The sequence below is a fragment of the Heteronotia binoei genome, chromosome 7, assembly GCF_032191835.1.
Source record: "Heteronotia binoei isolate CCM8104 ecotype False Entrance Well chromosome 7, APGP_CSIRO_Hbin_v1, whole genome shotgun sequence".
In the NCBI taxonomy this organism is placed as follows: domain Eukaryota; kingdom Metazoa; phylum Chordata; class Lepidosauria; order Squamata; family Gekkonidae; genus Heteronotia; species Heteronotia binoei.
The window spans coordinates 103717214-103744820 of NC_083229.1; the positions used below are offsets into that span (position 1 = coordinate 103717214).

The following is a 27607-nucleotide window of genomic DNA, read 5'->3' on the forward strand; positions in this document are numbered from 1 at the left end:
TCCTGCACACGCAGTTACACTGAAGGGAGTGGCAATTTCATCCTTTTGTTCCTCCTCATCCTGTATTTCTCAGGGAATCCAGTATGATATATGTTGGGTGACGATTCCCTCACCCAACACTGGATTGAAAGCTACTTTCCTCTCTATGGTGAGGTCTGAAACAAGTATTCTGCTAAGAGTTTAACATGAGGAAAAAATAAGCAGTAATATTTCCTAGGAATGAGAGAAAATACTGAGTTTTTGCTGCTTGTTGGCAAGAAGTGATTGGTAGTGCTGCTGAGGCTTAGGGGAATGAATGCTATTTTAGCATTCCAAAAAGTGAACATAAGTATCAGATATAATATGGGGAAAATATCCCATAATGAGAATTTAAGAGCTTCTCTTTAGAAAGCTGAAGTGTCTTACTCAACACAGCCATTCTGCTAGAATATCCGTTTAGACTGAAATGTTTACACATTCTGTGAAATTGTATAAAGTGTGTTGGCCTTTATTAAACTTGATAGCAATGAATGCTTTATGTGGATTTGTCTGCACAAAGAAAGCAAGGAAATAAGGATAAATGGAGAATAATGATGTTTAGCAGACCAGTTTGTTTCTGTATGTGGAAAAGAATAGTGTAGCCAGCATCATATCCAGCTGACTTGATGTGTTTTGATTAGATCAATCTCAGAAGACTTAGGTGACTTTAGAATGGAAACTGGAGTATTGAACAGAGCATATAATATATACTTCCCTTCAAAGGATACCAAAAGGTTGCATCCTGAGGAATCTCCCTGTGCATTTGCTCCCAGCCTGAGCAGAACTTTCTGATGACCTAAATGTGCTTATTGAGGTCTAAAATAATAACCAAGAAAGAATTAAAATATGTATATTTATGGGCAATTTTAAACTCTATTGTAAAAAAAAAAATTGCAAAAATACTAATTACAGTGATTATTTGTGGGGCAGAAAATACAATGGTCTGTGATGTACTAGTTTTCAAAATGCGGCTTTTTGCTTCTATATTTTCATGACAAGACTTAATTTTATATAAAGTTCTCACCACTGTTTAAACAGCGACTTCTTTGTCTGGACAGGCATGTTTCCTGAATCATTTTATGCTTATGTTTTTTTGGTTTACAGTTTGTGGTGCTACTCTGGTAGAAGGTATTTATCGCCCACAGCAAAATTCAATGGGAAAGATAATACCATGTTTGTATGTTGGGAACATAGTTGTCATGAAATACATTGCCATGCTGTGTGTTTCTGTGTTAGAGCAGGAGTAGTAATAGCTAAGTATATGTAATTAGGCTCCTTCTCCTCCTCCTCTTCCTCTTCTTCTTCTTTCTCCTCTTCCTCCTCCTCTTCTTCCTCTTCCTCTTCAGGAATTTTGCAGCCTGGAGGTGACATGCCTTCCCGCTTCTCCAGTCACATAAAGGATCCAACAACTTAAACTAAGTTCAAAAAATTAGAACTAGCTCTCATTTTTTTGGAAGTGGTAGCCTTGATGTGCTATACCTACATGGTGTGATTCATACCAACTTGTCGTGATAGGTTTTTAAATGTTACATGAACTCAGTTTTTATTATTCTTTAAACACACACACACATACGTGATCCATCCAGTTACTCATGTCCTAGCAGAATATATAGGACATTTGGTTTTAGTTGGTTGAAAACCTCTGTCAAATGCTTTGTCCATTCTCTAGGAAATTACTTTATTAACATCTATTTGTGCGGATAATTTATTAACATCTTTTTGTGCTAATATGATCTATTACTAATTATAATACAGGCAATGAGCTATAATTGGGTTAATTAGTAGAGTCATGAACAAAATATGTCAGTGTAGTAAGAGGACAGTTTTAATTGGTGAGGGCAAATTTTAATTTATGATACAGCAAATTAAGGGCACAGTTATTTATGTTTTGATTCTGGCATGCTAACTGTGATGGGAAATGAAAAAGAAATGATTAAGGATGGCCCATCTTTCTAATAGCAAGTAATGTAATGTAAAATTTTATTTATATCCCGCCCTCCCCCGCCGAAGCAGGCTCAGGGCGACTAACAGCATTTCAAGTAAACAATACAGTAATAAAAACATTAAATTCACATTAAAATCAGTCAATAATCAATAATGAATTAAAACATTCCTAAATCAACACTGGCGGTAAACGTTATTAATCTGGCGGTAAACATTAATTCAGTTATTGGTGAACGCCTGTTTGAAGAGGGCGGTCTTGCAGGCCCTGCAGAACTGGTCTAAGTTCCGCAGGGCCCGCACCTCCTCTGGGAGTTGGTTCCAGAGTTGTGGGGCTGCAACGGAAAAGGCCCGAGTGCGGGTGCTTTGAAGTTTAACTTCTTTTGGCCCAGGGATATTCAGTCTGCTTTTCCCCACTGACCTCAGTGCTCTCTGGGGCTCATATGGGGAGAGACGGTCCCTCAGGTAGGTCGGTCCTTGGCCATATAGGGCTTTAAAGGTTATGACCAGCACTTTGTACTGGATCCGGCATACGATTGGCAGCCAGTGCAGTCCGCGCAGCCCCGGCCGTATATGCTCCCATCTTGGGAGACCAAGTAACAGCCTGGCCGCCGTGTTCTGCACTAGCTGCAGCTCCCGGGTCCGGTACAGAGGCAGCCCCATGTAGAGAGCGTTACAGTAGTCCAGTCATGAGGTGACCGTCGCGTGGATCACCATTGCTAGGTCCTGACGCTCTAGGAAAGGGGCCAGCTGCCTCGCCCGCCTCAGGTGGAAGAATGCTGATTTGGCAGTGGCTGTTATCTGGGCCTCCATTGATAATGAAGGCTCCAGTAAGACGCCCAGGCTCTTTACCCGCTGCGCCGCCTTCAGCGGCGCCTCGTCAAAGGCCGGGAGAGATATTTCCTTCCCCAGAGTGCCATGACCCACATGGAGAACCTCTGTCTTCGCTGGATTTAACTTCAGCCCACTCAGTCTAAGCCACGTTGCAACAGCCCGCAAAGCCCGGTCCAGGTTCCCCGGGGCGGAGGCGGGCCGTCCGTCCATTAGTAGATAGAGCTGGGTGTCATCTGCGTATTGATGGCAACCCAGCCCAAATCTCCGGGCAATCTGGGCGAGGGGGCGCATATAGATGTTGAATAACATCAGGGAGAGAACTGCTCCCTGGGGTACCCCACAGTCTAGTGTGCGCCTCTGGGATCGCTCACCCCCAGTCGCCACCCTCTGTCCCCGACCCATGAGGAAGGAGGAAAGCCATTTTAAGGCTAGCCCCTCAACCCCTATGTCGGCGAGGCGGTGGATCAGCAACCGATGGTCGACTGTATCAAATGCAGCCGACAGATCTAATAACATCAGTATTGCCGCACCGCCTCGATCCAGTTGCCGCTGGAGGTCGTCCACCAAGGCGACCAGGACCGTCTCCGTCCTGTGGCCTGGTCGGAAGCCAGACTGGCAAGGGTCTAAGACAGAAGCGTCATCTAGAAATCTCTGTAGCTGTAACGCCACTGCCCTCTCGATAGTTTTACCTAAAAATGGTAAATTGGACACCGGTCGGTAGTTTGCCAATTCGGCCGGGTCTGCTGTAGGTTTTTTCAAGAGGGGGCGGACCAAGGCCTCTTTCAGAGGCGTTGGAAAATGCCCCTCTAGGAGGGATCTATTTATGATGTCCCGTAGAGGACATCTAAGCTCCCTCTGGCAGGATTTAATCAGCCAAGAGGGGCAAGGGTCCAAATCACATGTTGTTGGGCGAGCAGCAGAGAGAATTCCATTAACTTCCTCCAGGCTGAGTGGGTATTACATTTGTTTTCCTTCAGTCTCTCAAAAGGCACTGAGACTTTAATCACTTTACAATTTATGCTTAATCCAGTGAGATGAGTGAAACATTCTTTAATCAGTGGACAACTCTACATATGGTGGTTTGAGGGAAATGCTATTCCTTTAGCTCAGTAATTTGTATGGCCTTTTTGAGACTCCCTAACCTGGATAGCCTAAGGATCGATTTCATTCGATCTTGGAAGCTAAGCAGGGTGAGCCCTGGCTACTATTTGGATGGGAGAGTCCAAGACATATCAAGATTGTGACATGGAGACAGGCAATGGCAAATCCCCTTGGGACATCTCTCGCCTTAAAAAACCTATGGGGTCTCCATAGGTCAGCTGAAGGGTTGCCAGCTCCTTGTTGGGAACTACCTGGATATTTTGGGGGTGAAGCCTGAGGACGGTGGAGTTTGGGGAGGGGAGAGACTGCAGTAGGGTATAGTGCTGTAGAGTCCAATTTACAAAGCAGCCATTTTCCCCAGGTAAATGAATGGCTGCTGGCTGGAAATTAGTTGGAATAGCAGGAGATCTCCAGCCACCACCTGGAGGTTATACAACACACAGAGAGTAACACGGCAAAAGGACAGAAAAATAAAGGTACATAACCCACCGTGAAAACCAGCTTCTATTATTGCATTATACAAAGTCAACAAAGATAAACATACTCATATAAATCCCACCATCATAAATTACAAACCAACTATAACTTTTAGTCCTTAATGCAAAAGGAAGCATCAGCACCAAGAGTCCTTCTTTTCATCCTGTGGTAAAACTTCCCATCTCATTCCATGAAATCCTGGTGTAGTACTCCAGATGTTTAATGTTTGTCAAAAAATGCAGCCAATAATCCAAGTTTCCAAGGACAAGGTCGTACTGAACCCTTGTTTCACGTGAGCTTCTTCAAGCTGCAATAATCTTTTTAGAAATTGAGCTTCTTCAAGCTGCAATAATCCTTTTAGCAATTTCTCTTAAGTATTAGGCCAAACAAGCAGCACGTTTAAACGAACACCTACATGCTGGCTGTTTGGCCTAATACTTAAGAGAAATTGCTAAGATGTACATGCATGGGGAGCATAACCCGTTTCTTGTTTTCCACCAAACAGATTTATTCAGACTATTAGAATCAGTAGACTATTAGAGCAGGGCCTCTTGGATGCTCCATTTTCACTAGGAAGTTGTGGCATTTACTTATCTGGTCCAAATCCCAAATCACTAGAGCTCATTGAGGAGGAAAGGCATATCTCTGCAAGGTTATTTTTATTTATTTATTTTATTCAATTTATATCCCACCCTCCCTGTGAGAGCAGGCTCCGGGCAGCATACACATCCATGTACTGTACATACATGGAACATAAAACCACATTTAAAATACAAAAGATAGAAAAAATATAAAACCGTTTCAGGTGTTATAATGATCTTTAAATTTCGAGTTGCTATTTCAGCTGGATGTTCTATAGGAAGATCGATCTTAGGTTCATGTTAAGGTGGCCCAATTGTTTCGGGGTCTGTTGCAACCTGTTATCTTAATTTGCAAATGCCTGGGGGTTAGGGGTTAGAGACTTGGTTTTTTTTAAAATAAAGCTGGAAATTCAGCAAACCTGATACAGAGATTGTTATAACCAATGTTCCCTCTAAGCTGCAGAGTCTTGTGAGCAAAAATTCTACTTTTTGAACTACTGGCATTAAAGTTATGAGATATTGGCATTAAAGTTGTGAGCTACTGCATAAATCAGTGTGCTCTGGGGTCATCCTTCCTGAGCTGAGACCAAAATGTGTGAGCTGAAGGCTAAAAATCTGTGAACTAGCTCACACTAACTCAGCTTAGAGGGAACACTGGTTATAACTCTTTATTAACTGTATTTAATTGCTGATTAAAAATACCCAAAAAAGCCTTTTGTACTAGAAAAGGGGGGATAGCTGATACCAAGGGACTGGGTTAGAGAAACTAGGAAAACCTGCTATGTGAAAGCTAAGGTTGCTAGGTCTGTGTAGGAAAAAACCTGGAGACTTTTGGGGTGGATCTGGGATAAGGGAGGATTTGGGGAGGGGACAGGCCTCAACATGGTACAATGTCCTAGATACAGCCATTTTTTCCAGGGGAGCTGATCTCTGCCAGCTGGAGATCAGTGGGAGATCTCCAGTCCCCAGCTGGAGGCTGGCATCCCTAAGCTCTGTTTTTTCTGTGCTGTGTGAGTAGTAATGAGGAAACCACACAAGGCTGTCTTTGTTTGGAAAATTACCTTTGTGCCAATGTATCTGTGTACAGGACAGTCCTATTGTCTTGCCAGTTACTCATGATTAACAGATCACTTGCTATCCTCCTTGCCAGGTTGGCTAAATGCTAAGTAGAGAACACCCTGAGTCATTTTACTTTCAGTGTCAGTGTTGGACTGAGGGGAGAAAAAAAAAAAATCAAGGGTGGGGGATTTACAGGGCAGAATTGCCTTCCTCAACTTCTGGATTAGCACTAGAAGGGAAAATACAAAATTGGGAACCTTAGCTTCCCTGTATGATCTAGTTTGCCAATTAATCCATGGCACACGAACAAGATGCTTCTATGGGTCAGGATTTCTGTCCATGGCCAGATCGAACGCAGAGCAGAACTGAGAAAAATATTAATGTTCTATCTCAAATCACTGTCATGGATGCCCTTTTCACCAATATGCATGCTAGTGTGTTTGAGGCTTCTTCTAAATCTAGGTATTTATAGGTGTTCAGTTGATGTAAATTGGAATATTCATATCATTAGAATGATAATCTATCTCCCCCTCGTATCTGAGATAGGCTATGGTGACATGAGACCCTCTTAACATAACTGCAGGTGTTTACCCAAGATTTTACTTTTAGTTAATATATTACTTTTTGTGACTACCAATGTCTGGTGTAAAAAAAAGAAGACAGTTAAATAGTGAGTTCAGCCAGCTCTCACATAACAAGGCTTTATTAACACAGACACACCAAACAAGCAACAACAGACAGTTTGAGAAAGCTAAACCATGCCCAACAAGCAGGCACTCACCAATCTCATTCTGCTTTCTAGGATCCTCCATTTGCATTTCCTGGAGAAATGCCTTGCGTCCTGATTGGCCAGTTCCAAGGGAACAGCCAATCAGAATGTAGGCACCAGGATCCTGGTTAGCAGTGGGTGCCTGCCTCAATCTCAGACAGAAATACAGTACTCAGTACATAGGAAGAAGTAGATTTATACACTGCCCTTCTCTCTGAATCAGAGCCTCAGAGTGGCTTACAATCTCTTTTATCTTCTTCCCTCACAACAGACCCGTGAGGTAGGTGGGGCTGAGAGAGCACTCACAGAAGCTGCCCTTTCAAGGACAGCTCTGTGAGATCTGTGGCTGACCCAAGGCCATTCCAGCAGCTGCAAGTGGAGGAGTGGGGAATCAAACCCGGTTCTCCCATATAAGAGTCTGCACATTTAACCACTACACCAAACAAAGACCCTAAAGTGAGAAGACAATTAGAATAGTGAGGTCAGCACCTTCTCTCCTTTTCAATGTAATTCCTTGTCTGTCTCCAGATTGCTACTCTTAGGACAATTTCCCCCTTCTCTGAAGTGCCACACTCAGTCTTATCCTCTTTCTCAGCTAGAGATGTAAGTTAGGAACCTATCTCTTTCTCTCCTCTTTCTTATCCGGTATGTTAATTCCTAAATAAACCTTTATCTACTCTTTAATCTGGTTGTATACTGTTGCTGTGTTAATTACTCTTCCAACAACTAAGGGGATCATTTTCTCCAGGGGAACTGATCACTGTAGTCTGGAGATCATTTGTAATTCTGGGACAACACCAGCCTTCTCCCGTAGGGTTGGCAGCAGCACTGCTCTCTGCATATGACTAGAACATTGTTCTTTCAGAGTAGGGTTTCCAGTCCCCCAGTGGGAGTGGGAGATCCCCTGATTTTGTGGACTCCTGCCCACCGTTGGCCAGCTGGCTGGTGGGGCAAGCCCTGATCCCAACAGCCAGCACCTGATGTGATGTCCTAGCATGATGACATCACACAGCTGTGTACATTGCGTGGTGAAACTCTGGTATTTTTGGCAAAACTCTATGGCAACTATAGAGTTGTGTCCAGAATACCAGAGCATCACCACACAATGTTCCTGGCATTATATCATTTCCCTGTGACAGCATCATGCTGGGATGTCACACAACAACATCGCCCTGCTCCCTACTTCCTGAAAGCTCCCTCCCACCCCCCACCAGAAGGAAGATAGGACCTGACCACCCAATTCAGGGTTCTAGTAGTGTGGAGAACAGTTGTATATACATATAGTTGTCCTTATGAAGGTTCTGAGCAGATCATTCAATGAACACATGGGAGTGAGATAGAACCTACTTCTGTGATCCCACTGCCCCATCTCCATTCAGTTTACCCTGCAAACCATCTGAAAAGACCTAGTTTGGAGTTCATGCAGCTAATAATAATCAGATATATTTATTCTACTTGTTTCATATCTACCTCCCACAAATCCTTAGCCAGTAGCTGAACTAAAATCTGGGCTTGTTTGGTGATCCACTTGGTTGCTTCTGGGGCCAAACTCTTAGGAGGTGCTGACTGGAAGGGGGCAACAAGTGTGGCATGCCTGTCATCATCTCCTGCCCCACTGCTGTTGCCAGTGGGGAACAAGATGGGCTGCAGAGGTGCTTTCTCTGCATTCTGACTTGGCTGGATCCTTAAAATAACAGAATACTCCTAAGAACAATGAAGTATTAACAGCCAGCGAAAGAATCACAGAGTCTTTAGTATAAGAATAATAAACAGTCACATGCTAGCCATCTTAAGCAGTAGGAACAACTATAAACTTTTGAGAAGGGAAGCTTAATAGAAGTCTGAGTCGATATTGTGTTTAGGCTATGCTTTCCTGTCCCAGCCAGAGGATAATAGAAATGTAAGTCTTTTCTGTTTTACACACATTTTAAAATGTATGCAGCAGTAGATCAGTTCTGTTGCTTTTCTCAGACATTCCCAGTACACCAAGCTTGCTCTGCTCTGTCTGTACATTCCCAGAAGAGTTGTAATTACTTTATAACCCTTATAGTCAGGGCTTTTGGGGGTAGAAAAAGCTCAGAAGGAGCTCATTTGCATATTAGGCCACACACGCTGACACAGCCATTGTTTCATGCAGGACTTTTTTTGTAGAAAAAGCCCAGCAGGAACTCATCTGCATATTAGGCCACACCCCCTGACATCAAGCCAGCTGGAACTGCACACACAAAAAAGCCCTGCTTATAGTTATGCATAAAAGTGACTTTTAGAGGGTTCTCAGAAAGAACTGGACATGCTGAAAGGGCTTTTAACCACGAAGACTAAATGGGACACTGCATGTTCAAGTGTGGTATTTTGAAAGGGGAATTTTGAGAGTGAGCAAGTGCGAGATTTGGAGAAAGAGGAGAGGAAATAGCAGAGGAGGAACAGTGGTAGAAGCTCCCAGGTTTCCTCTTTCTTCCACTTCTAAAGCGGTAAAATACATTAAAGGGATCCAAGTTCTCACCTCTGCTTGCTTGAGATATGCCACTGACTCCTCTTCCTTTTATTCATAAGTTAATGGCTTTACTGTTGCATGATGGAACTACTACAAGATACTTCAGACAATTGCCTTGGTGCCTAAAGGCTGTCATTCTTGAATTTTCTCCCTATTTTAAACAAGAAAATAGTGATGTTTCCAGTGGTATTAAGTTCTTGTCTTCAGCGTGTTTCAGTGTTTTATTGTGATAGTAATAGACAAAGCTCTTGCCTGCTTCATTAGGCCAGTTAAATTAGTAATTAGAATTGGATATGAAATGAATTACAAACCAAAATTCATCATGAATTTCATGGTTCACAAAACTTGGTTCGTGCCATCCCACTCTCAAGAGCCCCACGAACCTCCCATGAACCTCCTGGAAGTGGTGAATTTGCCACTCCTGTGTGGCACCTGCTTGCAAAACCCATTTAAAGGGACCATTCTCTTTGGAAATGAAGCCCCGTGGCACAGAGTGATAAAGCTGCAGTACTGCAGCCCTAAGGTCTGCTCACAACCTGAGTTCGATCCTGGCGGAAGCTGGGTTTTCAGGTAGCTGGCTTGAGGTTGACTCAGCCTTCCATCCTTCCGAGGTCAGTAAAATGAGTACCTAGCTTGCTGGGGGTAAAGTGTAGATGACTGTGAAAGGCAATGGCAAACCACCCCATAAAAAGTCTGCCATGAAAACGTTGTGAAAACAATGTCACCCCAGAGTTGGAAATGACTGGTGCTTGCACAGGAGACCTTTCCTTTCCTTCTCTTTGGAAAATCTCTACCCCTTCCATTCTGCTGGCCCCAGGGAGCCACAGCCAGCAGAAAAGGTGGGGGGGAGAGATCTCCCAGGAAGGGAGATCTTTCCCCCTTTCCATATTGCTGGCCTTGGGGAGCTGCCCTCAGCAGAAAGGAGGGAGGGAAGATCCACAAACCTCAAGATCCCAAACTTGTTCATGAAGCGGGGGCAGTTCATTGTGGTTCGTGGGACCTCATGAACCATGAACCAGGATGAACCTCCATTTTTCTGGTTTGTGCTCATCCCTATTAGTAATACAGGGATAACTGTGACTCCATCTTTGTTATATACTGGTGCTTAGTTGCCCTGAGTCTTGTGAGAGGGCAGTGTTCACCCATTCTCAAGTGAACTTTGTCTCTCTCATGCTTGTTTAGCAGAGCTTATCTTCAATACCTGGGTTGTTTCCCCCCCCCCACTGGATGCCAGGTGCAAGATGGCCTGGCTCATCCAAGTGTTTGGGATAGCTTAATTAATAATTATTTGACTGGTAGCCAGCATTTAGGGCATAAGACGTCATGTTTAGTCATGTGTGTGGTCTTGGATTCTGGCAAACTTCACTGTGTGTATTTACACTTGAGGCCCAGCTGATGGAAGTTTAGCCTGCATTTTCTATAAATTGTGATGCTTTATTTAAAAAATCTCCTTGTTAGCAAACCTGGATTTCACATATCGTTTCCTTGGGACTTCCTCGAACCTGGAACACTGTGTCGTGGACATGCAGGAATTAAGGAGCTATGGTGCTCAGTTAAGATGATAGAGGGGAACTTGCAGATCCCTCATGACAGGAAATAAAAGAAAAATGCAATAGTACATACACTAACAAGGTAGAGAAAGCAATTTTAGAAGTACACTGGAAACAAAATTGCTCTGCTGCAGTAATCATGTGGCGAGACTCAGAGTTAAACAGAACACTAAAGTTCTGCTCCAGCAATTACCCAGACTGTTAGCTTGCCACCAGATCTTGTTATGCCTGGGACGCTTTTTTTTCCTGCTGAATTAAAATTGGAGGCATACTTCACTCATAGGCTGAAAGATTTTATCCAATAGCTCTCAAAACAATGGACACAGAGAGGCATTCTCTTGGCAGCTGTGAAGTAGCCCAATCAGTGCTGATTCATGGCATCCTGCTCTTCTACTTCTTATCCCGGCAGTCAGGGTTAAGGGGTGGGACTATCTTTTCTTGAGAACAGGAATGCCACAAGGATTTCCTGTATCTGTCAGCTATAGAGTGGCTGCAACTGTCAGTCTTTACTATGGTGGTGTCTATCAATTGGGAGAGAAAGGGGTGCTGACTAGATCTCCCCACTCTGACAGCCTTAGGTATGGTTTAATTTTTGAAGCTATGCTTCAGCCCTGTTCTCAGTGTGCAGTTTGAGGAACACTGTTTAACCTTTGAGGTGTCAGTTTTAAATTAGGAAAAAAAGACACTTGCAGGTGTCTTGGAAACACTGTTCTATATCCTAACCACTGACTTCAGAGGTTTCAGCAAGGAGGACCAATACATTTTTGCATGGGTCTTTGCTTGTATTAGAGCTGGAATGTATGTATGTTTTTAAATCTGGGATCCCAAAAGGCTAGATTATTTGCCTCGTATCAATCTGCACTCTGAAAGCATGGAATATACAAAACCCTAATGGAACCTGATCATGCCACATCCACAGCTGTTTACAGCTGTGATGTGTCTAGGGATGCCAACTCTGGGTTGGGAAATTCCTTGAGATTTGAGAGTAGAGCTAGGGGATGGTGGAGTCTGAGGAGGAAAGGGACTTTATTAAGGCATAATGCCAAAGAGTCTGCCTTCCAAAACTGCTATTTTCTCCAGAAGAACTGATGTCTGTTGTCTGAAGACCCATGGTAATAATCACCAGACCCCAGCTTCAGGTTGGTGACCTTACCTATGCACAGCTTTTAACACATTTTGATGTTCTAGGTTGTCCTTTGTAACTGATGCTTCCCCTCTCTGCACACACACATCAGAGTGAGGCTATTCCATTGAAGTATACTTGACAAATCAGAATTACTTCGTAATTATTCTCAAAAGAAAAAAATGGAATGCTTTGATCACACCACACATTCCCAAGTGAACGGCTTATTTTAGAATGATAGGGTGTTGTTTTTCAGACAGACCAAAGAAGCCAGAAGTACTAATGGCTCTTTGATTAGGGATTTGTCTATATTTGGAAGATACACACAATTAATGCATGAGCCCTCATCATTGTCAGGATGACTTATTTCTAAAGGGACCTGGAGCATCCTTTGTTCTTCACTGTCCTGTTGAGAAACTTTGATAGGATTTCATCAGCTTGCAGAAACTAATTAATTGCACACTTCAGGGAATCTTCTCAATAGTGCATGCTTTATTGTTAGCAAGCACTATTTTTACTTTCAACTGATAGACCTCTGGACTCCCTTTTTTATGTTAGATGAACTTCAGGTATTTAGATTCTTGAAACAGAATCCTCAACATAGAGAAACAAACACTCTGGTCCATTGCATGTAAAATTTGCTTGCTAAACAACAGCAGCTTCTCCATTCCTTTGAATAACCCAATCTGCTTAGCAGGTTTCCTTGGAAGGAAGTTCCACCATGTTAAGCTGCCCCCTTGGAAGTGAGTTCTACTATGTTAAGCTATCCCCTGCCTGCCCCCTCAAGAAAAAAAATCCTGGCTAGGGTGCTGAAGCTGTCCTATGGTAACCAGTTGCTCGGAAGTGGGAGATGTAGGCACAAGCAGGGGTCGTTTTGCAGAAAAATAGGTGGTGGAGCTCATCCAAGGATTGTTATCAGCTGCACGTACTATTCAATGGACAAGGAGGTAGAACTCAGAAAGGTTCAGGAGCTGCGCTCCTGTGAGCTCCCTCTGAATCCTAGGCCTGGGCATAAGGGAAGTTCTTAGAGCAGTTTTGCAAGGAAGCACGGGTCCTCTCCATGGGTAATTCCTATAAAGGTGGCAGCAGTACCCAAAGAGGGAGAGAAAACTCCTCTGAGGGTTGGGAAAACTGGGAATGGTAAATCTCTGTGTTGAGACTTGGCATGTCACAGGTTCTTTGATACCTTGGAGAGCAGGATGGAGTGGTGCCCATGGATCAGCAGGGCTGTTCCACCACAGAGGTAATTGCACTTTGCTTGAGGTCCAAGAGCTCTGTATCAACAGACACTGATGACCGATCTCAATTGCAAACAGGAATTCCTTTACCTTAATGGAAAAAAGATCCTGTCTTTTTGCCTTTCTTCAGCAGTAGCTATCTTTTTCATTTACACTGTTCCTGCTAGTCCTCATAAGGCAGCTATTAGAACCTATCATTGAATCAGAAATACTACATTATATATAACACTAGCAAGAAAAAAAATCAGTGATTCTGTATACCATTTGACACTGGTATTAACTTTTCATATATATGGGGCTCTGTGATTATACCTTTCAGTCCTGTCGCCCACATTCTAAGCTGTTTTTGCAATATATCTTGACAATTTTGAATGAAAAATAAGAGAATAAAATTATACTTTAAAAAGCCTGATGGCGCCTGGATGCAAGTATGAAATGAAATATGGCTTTTCCCTCAAGTCACTATACATGAACTAGGAAAAGCAGATAAGAAACTAGCAGATCTCGGGGGTTCACCATTCCTTTGACTCAGCAACAACTGCTAGCAAATTGGTAAGGGAATTAAAGTTCTGGAATTCAAGTCAGTCTTCCTGTCTGGAAATGTATGGTAAAAAAGAAGAAAAGGGAGGAAAACAAAATACATTTTTTGATTGAGGTTTTAATAAAAGCACAAATATAAGACAACCATAAGTACACTACGATTTCATGCAGTACACTTAACTGATAGAAGTACAAAGTTTTTGAAAATACAATAAGAAAAAAAAACACATAGGATTGACAAAAATAAGGAAAGATTGTAAATAGTATCCTAAGGACAAGCAGAATTCATCATTGCATTTTGGGGTCTTTCAGGTGAAGCCAGTTATCCACAGCAGAATCAATGTGTCGGCACGCTTTCGAAAGCCGCTTCAGGAGCCATGCACTGTCTTGTGAGTAAGATTTTCTGATTGCCAGTTTGCTCTGCTTCATTTTATAGAACATTACGTTGTTTTGTAACTTTGTTTCATCTTTTCAGCCTGATTGCAAATGGTGATCTCGTAAGTCCCGCAGTGCGTCTTTTTATCCCGAGGAAAACGCTGAATCAGTGGGACCACGTTCTTGAAATGGTTACTGAGAAAATTACACTCAGAAACGGAGCTGTTCACAGGTAAGAGGAAGTCATTGTTGAAGTTTGCATCTTATGAAGTAACATTTTCTTAACACTGTCCAGAAATAATATTTTCTGAGAAACTGGGTCTTGCAGTGTGCTCAGCAGGTGTACACATTTAATCTCCTTTCAAGACAATGTGAAAAATGGTCTGAAGGTTGATAACATCCATTTGCTGAAAATGTTCCACCTGCTGTCTTCAGCTACTGGTGTCTTTAGAACACATTTGTCTGAGGATTTTTACCTGTCTGTCAGCTGGGCACTAAAGAAATATGTGACACATATGATGCTATTTTACACCACCCCAGGCTGCTGGTCTACCTAGCTCAGCATTGTTTACTCTGACAGTGTTTCTCCAGATTTGCAGGCAAAGATGTCTCCCCACCACCCCAGTCTGCTTCATGAACTCCTTTAGCTGGAGATGCCAGTTCTTTTACATGCAAATCTTTTTTTACATCTTTAACATGGAATCTTTTACATGCAAAATTTGTGCTGTACCACTGAGCCATAACCTCTCCTCAAAGTTAAAGGAAAGGATGCTGTTGACCCAGAACTAGGGCTGCTGCAAATTTCACTATGAATGTGTTTTGATGGTTGAATTTACTGTGTTTGAAAGTGGTGATCAGATGTGAGCTGATCACCTAGCCAAGCTTGGTCCATGCTGAGCAGCCACAAATATCTGCTGAGCAGTTTTGGATCGGACTTTTACAAATCTGCGCATGTACAAAGATGTTGTCAGTTCAAACCAATCTGCAGGTTTGGCATCACTAAGGTTAAATCAGCTCCTTGTTGGTGACTGGTGAATAGGATGTAAGATGAATTGGTGGGAGTTTGAGCATCCTTATCTGGGACTACTGCTTAACATCTTGAATGAACTAGTCATGTTTCTGATCCTGTTGAACATGAGTCATTTTCAGCTGCCTTCACTCATGGTCCAGGTGACGGCAGCTAAGTTGCAACTGATCAGAGTCAGGTTCTAATGGTAAAAGTGCTATGATGCTGGGCATGAATTTGGTCTTCACCTCTTTCACTGCTTGGCGGATGCTTACCAATATGTCCCCGAATCCTCCATATGATTTGCTTGGCACAGAGCAGCGATACCTGAGTAACTGAACCTTGCACTCTTGCATGGGTTCTAACTGCCTAGCAGCTTCCTGTGCATAATACTTGGAGGAGGCAATATTCAAAATTTGGCATCTTGCTGGGCATTGTTTTCAATAATGGCATGTGTCCTTCCACTTAGCTAAGCAAAGTTTGAAATTTTCCTCCAGTCAAACAAGGCTTCCTTTTACGTATGTGGGTCTTCCACTGGAAAATGAAGTTAGAGGAAGGTGCCTTGGATAGGATGCAGTCAGCTATATCCCTCAGTTTCACCCAATTCTTGTCCCTACTTCAGCCCTTATCCCACATGGCTTGAGTACATGTGGGTCTCATGATCTCCTATCATAGCATTTTGGTAGTCAAAGGGGGGCCCTCCATCCTCTCCATTGTGGAGGAATAAAATAAAACAATATAGATGAAGAAGAAGGTCAGATAGAAGTTTGGTTCTTTGGTGGGTGGAAAGGAGTGAAGAAAGCAGGGAAAAGTGAGAATAGGGGGGTTGCCAGAAGCAGGGAAAGAGGCATTAATATGGAGAAGAAGTGTGAAAGCTTATACCTTGAATAAAATTTTGTTGGTCTTAAAGGTACCACTGGACTGGAACTTTGTTCTGTCTCCAGCAATTACTGTAGCAGCTATCGGCACAATCTGTTAAGGAAGTCTGCTTGAGTCTCGGAGAAGGTCGGAGAAGCTTAGTCAATCCTACAGTTTTTTGCTATGCTCAGACCTCCCTTTTATATTCAAGATACAGTCTGTGCTGCAGCCACTAGGAAGTGGCTGCAGCTCAGACTATATCTTGAATATAAAAGGGAAGATGTTTGGCTGGAGGCAGCTGGATGACATTGGCTTTAAGGGCCCTCTTCAAAAGTCTTCCTTAAACTGCATCCAGGGTGAGCTGCACCTCCCCCCCATCCCCTTGGCACACAACTGCATGTAATTCCCTGCCCAGTTCCTTATCAAGTGTCAAAACGGCCAAGCGTACCTTTGTAGTTGTTTTGGCACTTGAAAAAACACAAGTGGAGAAACAAGAGTGTCACACTGTGGACTTGGTCCTTGCATTTTTTTAAAAACAATTGGAAAATGTTAATGTTATTTTCATGATTGCCACAAGGATGCTGTCACATCTAATGTGTCCCTTAGAACTTCCTTTTAAAACTAAAATTGTGCTCTAAATTGTTGAGCAATGCTTTAGACTTGAAGGAAAACAGATTTCTCCATCTGAAGCTTGTGATTAAAATGTTGGGGGGCAGGCAGAATATTTCTTTGCATCCAGTGCTGTAGCAAGAGAAAGTGATCTGGATATTCACAAAACAGATACCATAATTTAGAGAACATTAGGCCTCAGGTTCAGTGAGAGCTCACAGGAGCTCAGCTCCTGAACCTTTCTGACAGTTCCACCTCCTCCTTCCCACTTGTCCATTGAATAGTAGGTGCAGCTGCATAACAATCCCTGGATGAGCTCCACCACCTTTTTTTCTACAAAACAACCCCTGGAGAACATTATCTGAATTCTACAGAGCATTGTGGTAATAAGAGAAAGCTATAGTATGGAAAAATCTAACCTTTAGTTTTCTCATGTGATTAGTCATCGCTTGTCAGAAATAACATTGAAGTTGTGGGAGATATTTGAACAATACACTGTTATTTTAATTTCCTGTTTTCCTGTAAATTCAATACTTGTACAAGATTCACTGAAATGTTAGAAAATGTTAAGCAAGGTAGTGAAAGTTATTACTGTTTGTTCAATCACTATTAAATTAGTTACTAGAAAAAAGGCTATCATAGGTCAGAGTTCCAGGAAAGTGTGCTCAGTTTGATCAAGATAAAACACTGTATTTAATAAATAAATGCAACATTAAGAGGACTCAATAGTGCCAATGCTAAGTTAAAGAGTACAGTGTGTGTTTTCCCTCAATTACGCACATCAGTAACAATGCAGATGGCAAGGTTAAACATGACACAGAATCAGATTACCGGTACATATCATCAAGACTACTAAATAACTCAAAGTTGAGTAACAAATAAATGGTCATTTGGAGTTTTCCACACTGTCCTGAACTATTAGAGAATTTTGGAATGCATTTAAAATCCAAGGAACAGTTTAACATGCAATTTAAAAAAACCCACTAAGGCATTTAAAAGAAACGATGGAATGCCTGAGATTTAGATGAAACAAGGTAACAAATTAAAACCTGTAAGTCAGATGCAGCAGTGGGAAATACGCATATCTCTGAGTCCCACATGTATTCAGACTGATGTGTTGATGGAGCTAGTGGTATAAAGAATCTGAGACTTGCTGCCACTAAGCCTTACACTCATCACAGTTGGCATACTACAACCAAACCTTGAAACAGGAAATATTTCCTGGGCCTCTCTTACATACGTCTTGCTGATAGATTCAGGTAGGTAGCTGTGTTGGTCGAGTGGCACCTGTAAGTCAACAAAGTTGGTCTTAAAGGTGCTACTGGACTCAAACTTTGTTATACCTCTTGCCAACCATGTCAAACCTGGTGGCTGAGTCTATCTTAATCTAGCAAATGCTAAAGGAATCTGGTTTGCAATCTAATTTGTGTTTAATTCAGTTGTTTTTCTTTATGTGATAAATAAAATAGAGCAGATCAAATCTGAGAAGTGACGCTCAAGTGGATGACAAAGCCAAGAAGCAGAATTGAAGGATAGGGGAGGAAAATTATAATTGTGCTCCTGACTTCAAAAGTGCTGCATGAGTTCAAGCCCTATTAATTCTGATGAGACCGCTTGTATCAGCGACATTAGCTGAAGATAACTGATTTGTAAATATCTGAGTTCTTTAATTATGCTGATCTCCCATAAGCATTTTTGACAAGCATTATAAATAAACTTGTCTTCCATTCCATCTAGTGGTGCCTATTTAGTGGTGCAGGTGTGCAGCAGACTTTCTGATATACTGCCATGCCAGAAATGGAATGTGTGACTCTTTTTGCTTGATGCTGCAAGAAATAGCAACAGGCTAAAGCTAAGACAGTGATGTAACATGAACAAAAGGCAAGGCTTCTAGAAAAACAAATTTTACAGAGGTTAGGGAGAAAAGATTAGAATTGATTAGAATATGTACTTTTAAAATAATAATAATAATAATAATAATAATAATGATTATGATGGATTTATATCCTGCCCTTCACTCTGAATCTCAGAGGGCCTACAGACTCTTTTACCTTCCTCCCCCACAACACACACCCTGTGAGATAGGTGGGCCTGAGAGAGCTCTCCCAGAAGCTGCCCTTTCAAAGGCAGCTCTGTGAGAGCTATGGCTGACAAAAGGCCATTCCAGCAGCTGCAAGTGGAAGAGTAGGGAACAGGAAAATTACTGGTTTAAAAGAATCGGAGGTTGGTACCCTCACACAACATGGTAGTGCTGCAAAGTCCACCCAACTAAGCTGTGCTCATCCAAGATGTCCTCTGATCCAGGGTAAATTGTTCAAGACCAGTTGTCTTTGTCACATAGGGATGCCAGCCTCCAGGTGAGACCTGGGAATTCCCCAAAATTATAGTTTATTTCCAGACTACATAGATCAGTTTCCCTGGAGAAAATGGATGCTCTGGACAGTGGACTCTATGGCATTGTACCTCACTGAGGCCATTCTCTCCCCTCCCCCCAACAAGTTTCCCAACTTGGAGTTTGCAACCCCACTCCCTCCAGGGGTGAGGGAGGACCTGGCAACCCTATTCTCACATGTCCTGAAACACAGAGCAAATATTTGAATTCAGCATTCACAAATCATATTGAACATTTATGTGATGGACTCTCAAGGGTTAATGCTTTACAGAGTCTGAGAACCTTTGAGTGACAGGCTGTTCAAATAGAATTCTGAGGATAGTGTCAGTTAAGAAATGACTGTTGGGAAACTGACAGTTGATGAAGAGACAATTTAGCACTGCTTGAGGACAGAGAAGGAGGCAAAGAGGAGTGAGGGGATCAAAGAAAATCCCCATTCCAGCCTTAAAGGAACAAAGCTTCCAGTGAAGAGAAGTAATTCCTGCCTAGTGAAAAGGGAGATACCTCTAAAAAGAGGAGTAATCTTTGGTCTGTATATACAGAAGGATTTTGGGAATTTGGTTGTACGTTCTTGCTTACTAAACTTGAAGAGCCAGTGAAACTCAGAAACTTATGCTTGCGAATTAAAACAGAATCTGAAAAGAAAGCCTCTCTCCTTACAGTTTCAAAGACCTTATTGAAAAGCAAAAACATTTAATTTAGCAACATATTTGCTGGATTTAGTGTCATTACAAAGTTACCTCAGTTTTTATTATTGGTTTACCTCTTACATCCTACCCCTGAGTGCAGTTGACATTTTCTCCTCTAAGTTAAATAAAACATTTTGTTTATTTTGAACTTTCAAAAGTCTCTCATGTGACGTTTCAGAAATTGAATGTAAGAAGGTGATCTTAATGTCTCTTCACTCTGTTCCTTGGGCTGTTCTGGAATAAAAACATATATGTTATAGTGACTGGATGGGACAGCAGTAGACAAAAAAGAAGAAAAATAGATATAGGTGTTGCTCAGCAAAAAAGAAGAAAAAGATAAGGGAAAATTGTCTGTGTGAGAGAGGAACATAAGAACATAAGAGAAGCCATGTTGGATCAGGCCAATGGCCCATCCATTCCAACACCCTGTGTCACACAGTGGCCAATACACACACACACACACTGTGGCTAATAGCCACTGATGGACCTCTGCTCCATATTTTTATCTAACCCCCTCTTGAAGCTGGCTATGCTTGTAGCCACCACCACCTCCTGTGGCAGTGAATTCCACATGTTAATCACCCTCTGGGTAAGAAGTACTTCCTTCTATCCGTTTTAACCTGACTGCTCAGCAATTTCATTGAATGCCCATGAGTTCTTGTATTGTGAGAAAGGGAGAAAAGTACTTCTTTCTCTACTTTCTTCATCCCATGCATAATCTTGTAAATCTCTATCATGTCACCCTGCAGTTGACGTTTCTCCAAGCTAAAGAGCCCCAAGCGTTTTAACCTTTCTTCATAGGGAGAGGGTTCCAAACCTTTAATCATTCTAGTCGCCCTTTTCTGCACTTTGTCCAATGCTATAATACCCTTTTTGAGGTGCAGAGACCAGAATTATACACAGTATTCCAAATGAGACTGCACCATCGATTTATACAGGAGCATTATGATACTGGCTGATTTGTTTTCAATTCCCTTCCTAAGAATTCCCAGCATGGCGTTGGCCTTTTTTATTGCAATTGCACACTGTCTTGATATTTTCAGTGAGTTATCTACCACGACCCCAAGATCTCTCTCTTGGTCAGTCTCTGACAGTTCACACCCCATCAACTTGTATTTGTAGCTGGGATTCTTGGCCCCAGTGTGCATTACTTTGCACTTGGCCACATTGAACCTCATCTGCCACGTTGATGCCCACTCACCCAGCCTCAACAGATCCCTTGGAGTGCCTCACAATCCTTTCTGATTCTCACCACCCTGAACAATTTAGTGTCATCTGCAAACTTGGCCACTTCACTGCTTACTCCCAACTCCAAATCATTTATGAACAAGAGCATGGGATCCAGTACTGAGCCCTGCAGCACCCCACTGCTTACCGTCCTCCATTGCGAAGACTGCCCATTTATACTCACTCCCTGCTTCCTATTAATTAGCCAGTTTTTGATCCACAAGAGGACCTGTCCTTTTACTCCATGACTCTCGAGCTTACTAAGGAGTCTTTGATGAGGAACTTTATCAAAAGCTTTCTGGAAGTCAAGGTAAACAATATCTGTTGGGTCTCCTTTGTCCACATGTTTGTTCACCTCCTCAAAGAAATGTAACAGGTTAGTGAGGCAAGATCTTCCCTTACAGAACCCATGCTGAGTCTTCCTCAATAACTCATGTTCATCAATGTGCCTACTCATTCTGTCCTTGATAATGGTTTCTACCAACTTTCCCAGTATTGAAGTCAGACTGACTGGCCTGTAATTTCCTGGATCTCCTCTGGAACCCTTTTTAAAGATAGGAGTGACATTTGCTACCTTCCAGTCTTCAGGAACGGAGGCAGATTTCAAAGATTATATATTTTTGTCAAGAGATTCCCAAGTTCAACTTTGAGTTCTTTCAGAACTCTTGGATGTATGCCATCCGGACCTGGTGATTTATTAGATTTTAATTCGTCTATCAGTTGTAGGACCTCCTCTCTTGTCACCTCAGTCTGTCTCAGGTCTTTCAACACCCTTCCAAAATTAGTAGTTCTGGAGCGGGCAAACACTTCTCATCTTCCACGGTGAAGATGGAGGCAAAAATGCATTCAGCTTCTCAGCCATTTCCCTATTCTCCTTCAGTAATCCTTTTACCCATTGGTCATCCAAAGGCCCCACTGCCTCCCTAGCTGGTTTCCTGCTTCTAATATATTTGAAGAAATGTTTATTGTTGGTCTTTATGTTTTTTGCAGTATACTCCTCATAGTCCCTTTTTGCCTGCCTGATCACAGTCTTGCATTTGATTTGTCTCAGCCTGTGTTCCCTTTTATTAATCTCACTTGGACTAGCTTTCCACTGCTTAAAGGAGTCCTTCTTTCCTTTTACAGCTTCCATTACTTTGTTAACCATGCAGGCCTTTTCTTATACCTGTTCGTGCCTTTCCTAACTTGTGGTATATATTTTATCTGAGCTTCTAGGATTGTAGTTTTAAATAGCCTACAAGCTTCCCCAAGGGTTTTGACTGTATTTACCTTTCCTTTCAGTTTCCTCTTCACATGCGTCCTCATCTCATAGAATTTACCCCTTTTAAATTTAAACATGGTTATGCTGGTCTTTTGGGGCAACTCTCTATTTATACAAATGGTGAAATCAATAACGTTATGGTCACTGCTCCCAAGCGGTGTGATCATTTTTACATCTCTCAGCAAGTCTTGGGCATTACTTAGGACAAAATCCAGGATCGCCCCACCTCTGGTAGGTTCTGTGACCATCTGCTCCATAGCACAGTCATTGAGAGCATCTAGAAACTCAATCTCTTTCTCTCGACCTGAACACATATTGACCCAATCAATCTGCGGGTAGTTAAAATCACCAATTATGACACAGTTTTCACGTTTAGCCACTATCTTTAATCCTTCCATCGTATATAATCGTCCTCTATCTTTTGATTTGGTGGGCGATAACAAACTCCCATAGTTAAATTTCCTTTTGGGCTATCTATTTCGACCCAAAGCATTTCTAGAAGGGGATCTAATTCTCTGACCTCAGTCTTACTGGACTGTATACCCTCTCTGGCATACAGAGCCACCCCACCTCCAACCCTTCCCTCCCTATCCTTCCAATATCTTATATCCAGGAATCACCGTGTCCCACTGATTCTCCTCATTCCACCAAGTTTCTGAATTTCCCACAATGTCTATGTTTTCCCCCAACACTAAACTTTCCAACTCACCAATTTTACTTCGAACACTTCTAGCATTTGCATACAAACATCTATAATTTCCCAGGCAAGTTAGGCCCGCAACCTTCCTCCTGCTGCCTCGAGATTATGGCAGACAGTCCATACTGTTTGTCACCATCTCAGTGGACAACTCTGATCCATTACCCGGTAGAAAAGTAAGAGCTAAGCCTTCATCTCTTTGAGATGAGTCCTCCCGAACCAGAGACATTTCATCTCCTGAAGGAGGGTGAGATTACTATATTTTGTCTAAAAAAAAATCTTTTACAGCCAGGTGTGTTTTAATTCTGTGTCCCTCCATGACTGCTTTCCTGAATTAGTAAATTCGATTTTTTCAACAGATGATGCCAGGATTAGGGATGGGCATGAACCTTGTCACGAACCTAAATTTGTCACAAAAATTGCGTGGTTTGTGGTTCATGAGCCAACAGTCATACAATCACTTCTGCAATGAACCTCCATGAACACCAGTTCGTGCAGTTCATGTCAGCAGTTTGTGTTGCAGATATGCTGGTGCCAATTAATTGTCAAAGCAATAGGGGTGATGGACTTCTGCAGCTCTTCTTCAGCCCTGGAAACACCAATAGTGGCCTCCTAAGCTTGACAGGCAGTGCTGGCTGCCACAGGTGAGTTCCCATTCTGCTCTTTGGGAGCAGAATGGATATATATCCCCTGCTCATATGCAGCTGTTTTTACTTTGCAGCAGGCAGTTAGGCAGTGCGAAAGTTAGAGGCAGAGAGGAAAGGGAACTGGAAGTCATTCCTCAGTGTGAAAACATTTGGGTTGGGGGAGTTTCGTGCTTATTCAGGGCTCTGAGGCACCTGTCCTTCTGCTCAAGCTGAGTACGGGGGCTCTGCCAGGGGATTTTTGAACCCTCAATTCCCCCCCCCCCCCCATTTGCCGTTTGGACCCTCAGATCCTCAGCTTCCACATCTGCTGTTTACCCACAGCAAGTTGCCTTTACCATCTACTGGACTACAACCTTGCTTAAGTCATCAGGTTAAATTTTTCAGGCTGAAATGTGCATCTGGAGATTTGGTCTTTCATTCACAGTATAAAGTGTAATTAGCTCTGCTGTTTGTGGTAAAGGAAAGAAAAAAGACTCTAGTAGGGTTGCCAGCCCTGCACTGGTACCCAATGTGAGATCATGGGGAATGGAAACTGATCTGATTGGTGCCACACTGACACAGCAACATCACTTCTGGCATGAATTTAAAGGATTGACTAAAAACACTATGTGATCTAACTGATGATATTGTTTTTGGTTGATACTGGACATCATTTCACAATGTTTCCAGAATCCCAAATTACATTTTCCTCCACTGCCAGGGTCCAAGGTGGCAGGTCTCCCTGTCTGTCCTAGACACCATTTTTTTTTAAAATACAGTTTATTAAATTTAACAGGATAATAGTCTGGCTTACTATGCCAATTTTTGGGGAAATATACTGAGAATTTGTCTTCTGAAAGATTCATTGAGCAAATGGGAGTAGTAAATAGTTTCTTCATTTAGTCAACATTGTTCACCTGGTTTTTTTTGCCACTGTGTGACACAGAGTGCTATACTGGATGGGCTATTGGCCTGATCCAAGATGGCTTCTCTTATGTTCTTATATTCTTCTGATAGAGAAAAGTAGACTGAAGGTTATTTTGATCCACTTTGAACAGGGTTCTTGGTATACCTTTAGGCTTACCAATTGTTTTGAGGAAGCAATTCATTAATTTTTTTTCTTTGGTGTTTTTGGGATGAAAAATCACATCGTTCACAACAGCATTTAATTATCTTGTTAACATTCAATCTTGGACTATTATATGTATTTTCCAGGCTCTACACTTTAGATGGAAGGCTGGTTGAGAGTGGGTTGGATTTGGAAAATGGACAGTTTTATGTAGCAGTTGGCAGAGACAAATTTAAGAAGTTACCCTATAGTGAAGTGTTATTTACCAAATCCACAGATAGGAGATCTTATGGGTAAGTTTAATTCATTGATTTTATGCTAACCGTATTTGTGAATAAAAACTCTTGTAAAATGCCTTGTACCTGGATGCTTGCTGCAGCATAGCATATATGTGACCATGGGATTTCCATATGTTAACTTTATATGTGAAGAACTAGGACAATAATACACTTGTAGTTACTGCTGATACATATGCCATCGAGTGCCTGGTTTAGATGTTACATTTGTCCTTGTGACCATATACATGGAAAAAATTATGCATGTGTCTGTGGGCAAAAATGAATTTTATGCAGCATTGTCATTGTTGTTCAGTATATTATTATTATTTAGTACATTTTTACATTGTCCTTCCTCCAAGAGGCTATCTCTGGATCTCCCTGCCTCCATTTTGTGTTCACAACAGTTTACTCTACAAGATAAACTATTCTGAGAGATTATGTCTGATTGAAGGTCACCCAGTAAGTTTACATGACAAGCAGGAACTTGAACTTTGGTTTTCCGGGTCCTAGGCCAGCGCTCTTCCTACTGCATCATTCTGCCCTCAATTCTCTCCTCTGTTGAAGAGTTTTTTTGTTGGTTTCCTCATCCTGCTTTCCATTTTTTTTACACAAACATAAAAAGTTAATGTCCTGTCTCAGACCATGAAGAACAGGCCATTTAAAAGTGATCTTCAGCAGTCATGTTCATCTCAGTGGGATGAGTAGCTTAAATTGTTTACAGCATTTCAGTTTGTCACATAACCTGGCCCCCATCGCATCAATTCAGTGTTATGGTTAATTTTTATGGGATCATCTCTGACTTAGGACAAAGTACAGCACTAGTTTACAGACTATTTTAAAATATATTGTATAGTTAGTTACTGGCTTCTAGGCATCTTGGAAAGAAATAATTTTTGTCAGTAACAGACAAGCTGTTTCTTATTAAAAATCATAATACTGAAAATGTTCTGAATGTTGGATCCTAAATTTTATCTGTTTTTGCAGGTCAAAATCATCTGGGAAGTCTAAGGGGAGTGTGAGTATCAAAAAGAATGCATTTATTTATTTGGGTATTCTTGACCTTTTCTGCCAGAAACAGAACCTGAGCCAGATTACAAATGTAAACACGTCAAAAGCAATATAACATTTAAATCTGCAACCCAGTAATTTTTTTAAAAAAAATTATAAAAAGTCAAGTGCCTTCAAATTAGACATTATTAAAAGTGCAGATTCAAAGGAAGACAGCTGGTTTGTAACTTCTGGGGCATATAGGGAGCATGTGTTTCATGTCTCTGGGCCTGTTCTGTACACTCCTGAACCCATGCCTGACATCTCCCCAAAACACACTTTCCTGGGGGCACATTGTTTGGGGGTCTGTAACCTGAACTCCCCAAGTCCACTCTGCATGTAACATATAGGGCATGTTGGGGGCATCCTGTGGAGGTGTGCCACATGTTTGATGCCTCTAGTTCACACAGGGCATGTTTTATATACTCCTGAACCTGACCTCTGTGAAAAGCACTTTCTTGGGGCATCTTGTTTGGGGGTCCATAACTTGGATCCCCTGAGTCCAGTCTTCACCAAACTTGGTGAGCAGGTAGAGGAGTGTCAGCTGGAGATACTCTGAGATTTTGGAGCCTCTAGGACTCAAGGGAGCCCTCACATCCCAAAGTTCCTGAACCAGTTCAGTTTGAGAAAGCAACTGGTTCAGGTTCACGAACCCCCACACCTGAACCAGAACTAGGTTTGTTCCCATCCCTATTGCCAATCATGAGATGTTGACTGGAGATCTCCTGGGATTACAACTGATCTCCAGGCAATGGAGATCAGTTCACCTGGAGAAAATGGCTGCTTTGGAAAGGGGACTCTGTGGCATTATACTCCATTCAAGTCCCTCTCCTCCCCAAACCCCACCTTCCTCAGGTTCCACCCCTCAAATATCCAGGTATTTCCCAACCCACAGCCGGCGATCCTAACGCAAGGTTAGTAACTTAATGTTAAGCCTATGTAGGTTGTTAGCGGGACTGACTGATGTTATATTATTGCCAGGGGTAGTTTTTTAGAAAAATAGGTGGTGGAGCTCATCCAGGGATTGTTATGCAGCCGCACCTACTATTCAATGGACAAGGAGGTGGAACTCTCAGAAGAAAGAGGAGGAACTCTCAAAAAGATTCAGGAGCTGCGCTCCTGTGAGCTCCCACTGAATCCGAGGCCTGATTATTGCTATTTATGACACATAGAATCATAGAGTTGGAAGGGACCTCCATAGTCATCTAGTCCAACCCCCTGCACAATGCAGGAAACTCACAAACACCTCCCCCTAAATTCACAGGATCTTCATTGCTGTTGGATGGCCATCTAACCTCTGTTTAAAAGCCTCCAAAGGAGAGCCCACCACCTCCCGAGGAAGCCTGTTCCATTGAGGAATCGCTTTAACTGTCAGGAGGTTCTTCCTAATGTTGAGCCGGAAACTCTTTTGATTTAATTTCAACCCATTGTTTCTGGTCCTACCTTCTGGGGCCACAGAAAACAATTCCACACCATCCTCTATATGACAGCCCTTCAAGTACTTGAAGATGGTGATCATATCACCTCTCAGCCACCTCTTCTCCAGGCTAAACATGCCCAGCTCCTTCAACCTTTCCTCATAGAACTTGGTCTCCAGACCTCTCACCATCTTCATCGCCCTCCTCTGGACCCGTTCCAAGTTGTCTATATCCTTCTTAAAATGTGGTGTTCCCAAAACAACAAGAAAATTCAATGATTGGCCAAAAGTGGAAATGATTCTCTTTAGTGGGAACATCTGCTAACTCTTC

The 27607-nt window shown here is 42.2% G+C and overlaps 1 protein-coding gene across 1 annotated transcript in view; it reads left to right on the forward strand.

The window, feature by feature from the left end:
* DCDC2 (doublecortin domain containing 2) overlaps positions 1-27607 on the forward strand; it is a 69604-nt gene that overhangs the window by 20271 nt on the left and 21726 nt on the right. The window contains exons 4-7 of the mRNA XM_060244142.1: positions 14038-14114; positions 14201-14332; positions 24681-24827; positions 25797-25827. Of these exons, the coding sequence (XP_060100125.1) occupies positions 14038-14114; positions 14201-14332; positions 24681-24827; positions 25797-25827 (387 nt within the window). The remainder of the gene's footprint in view (positions 1-14037; positions 14115-14200; positions 14333-24680; positions 24828-25796; positions 25828-27607) is intronic.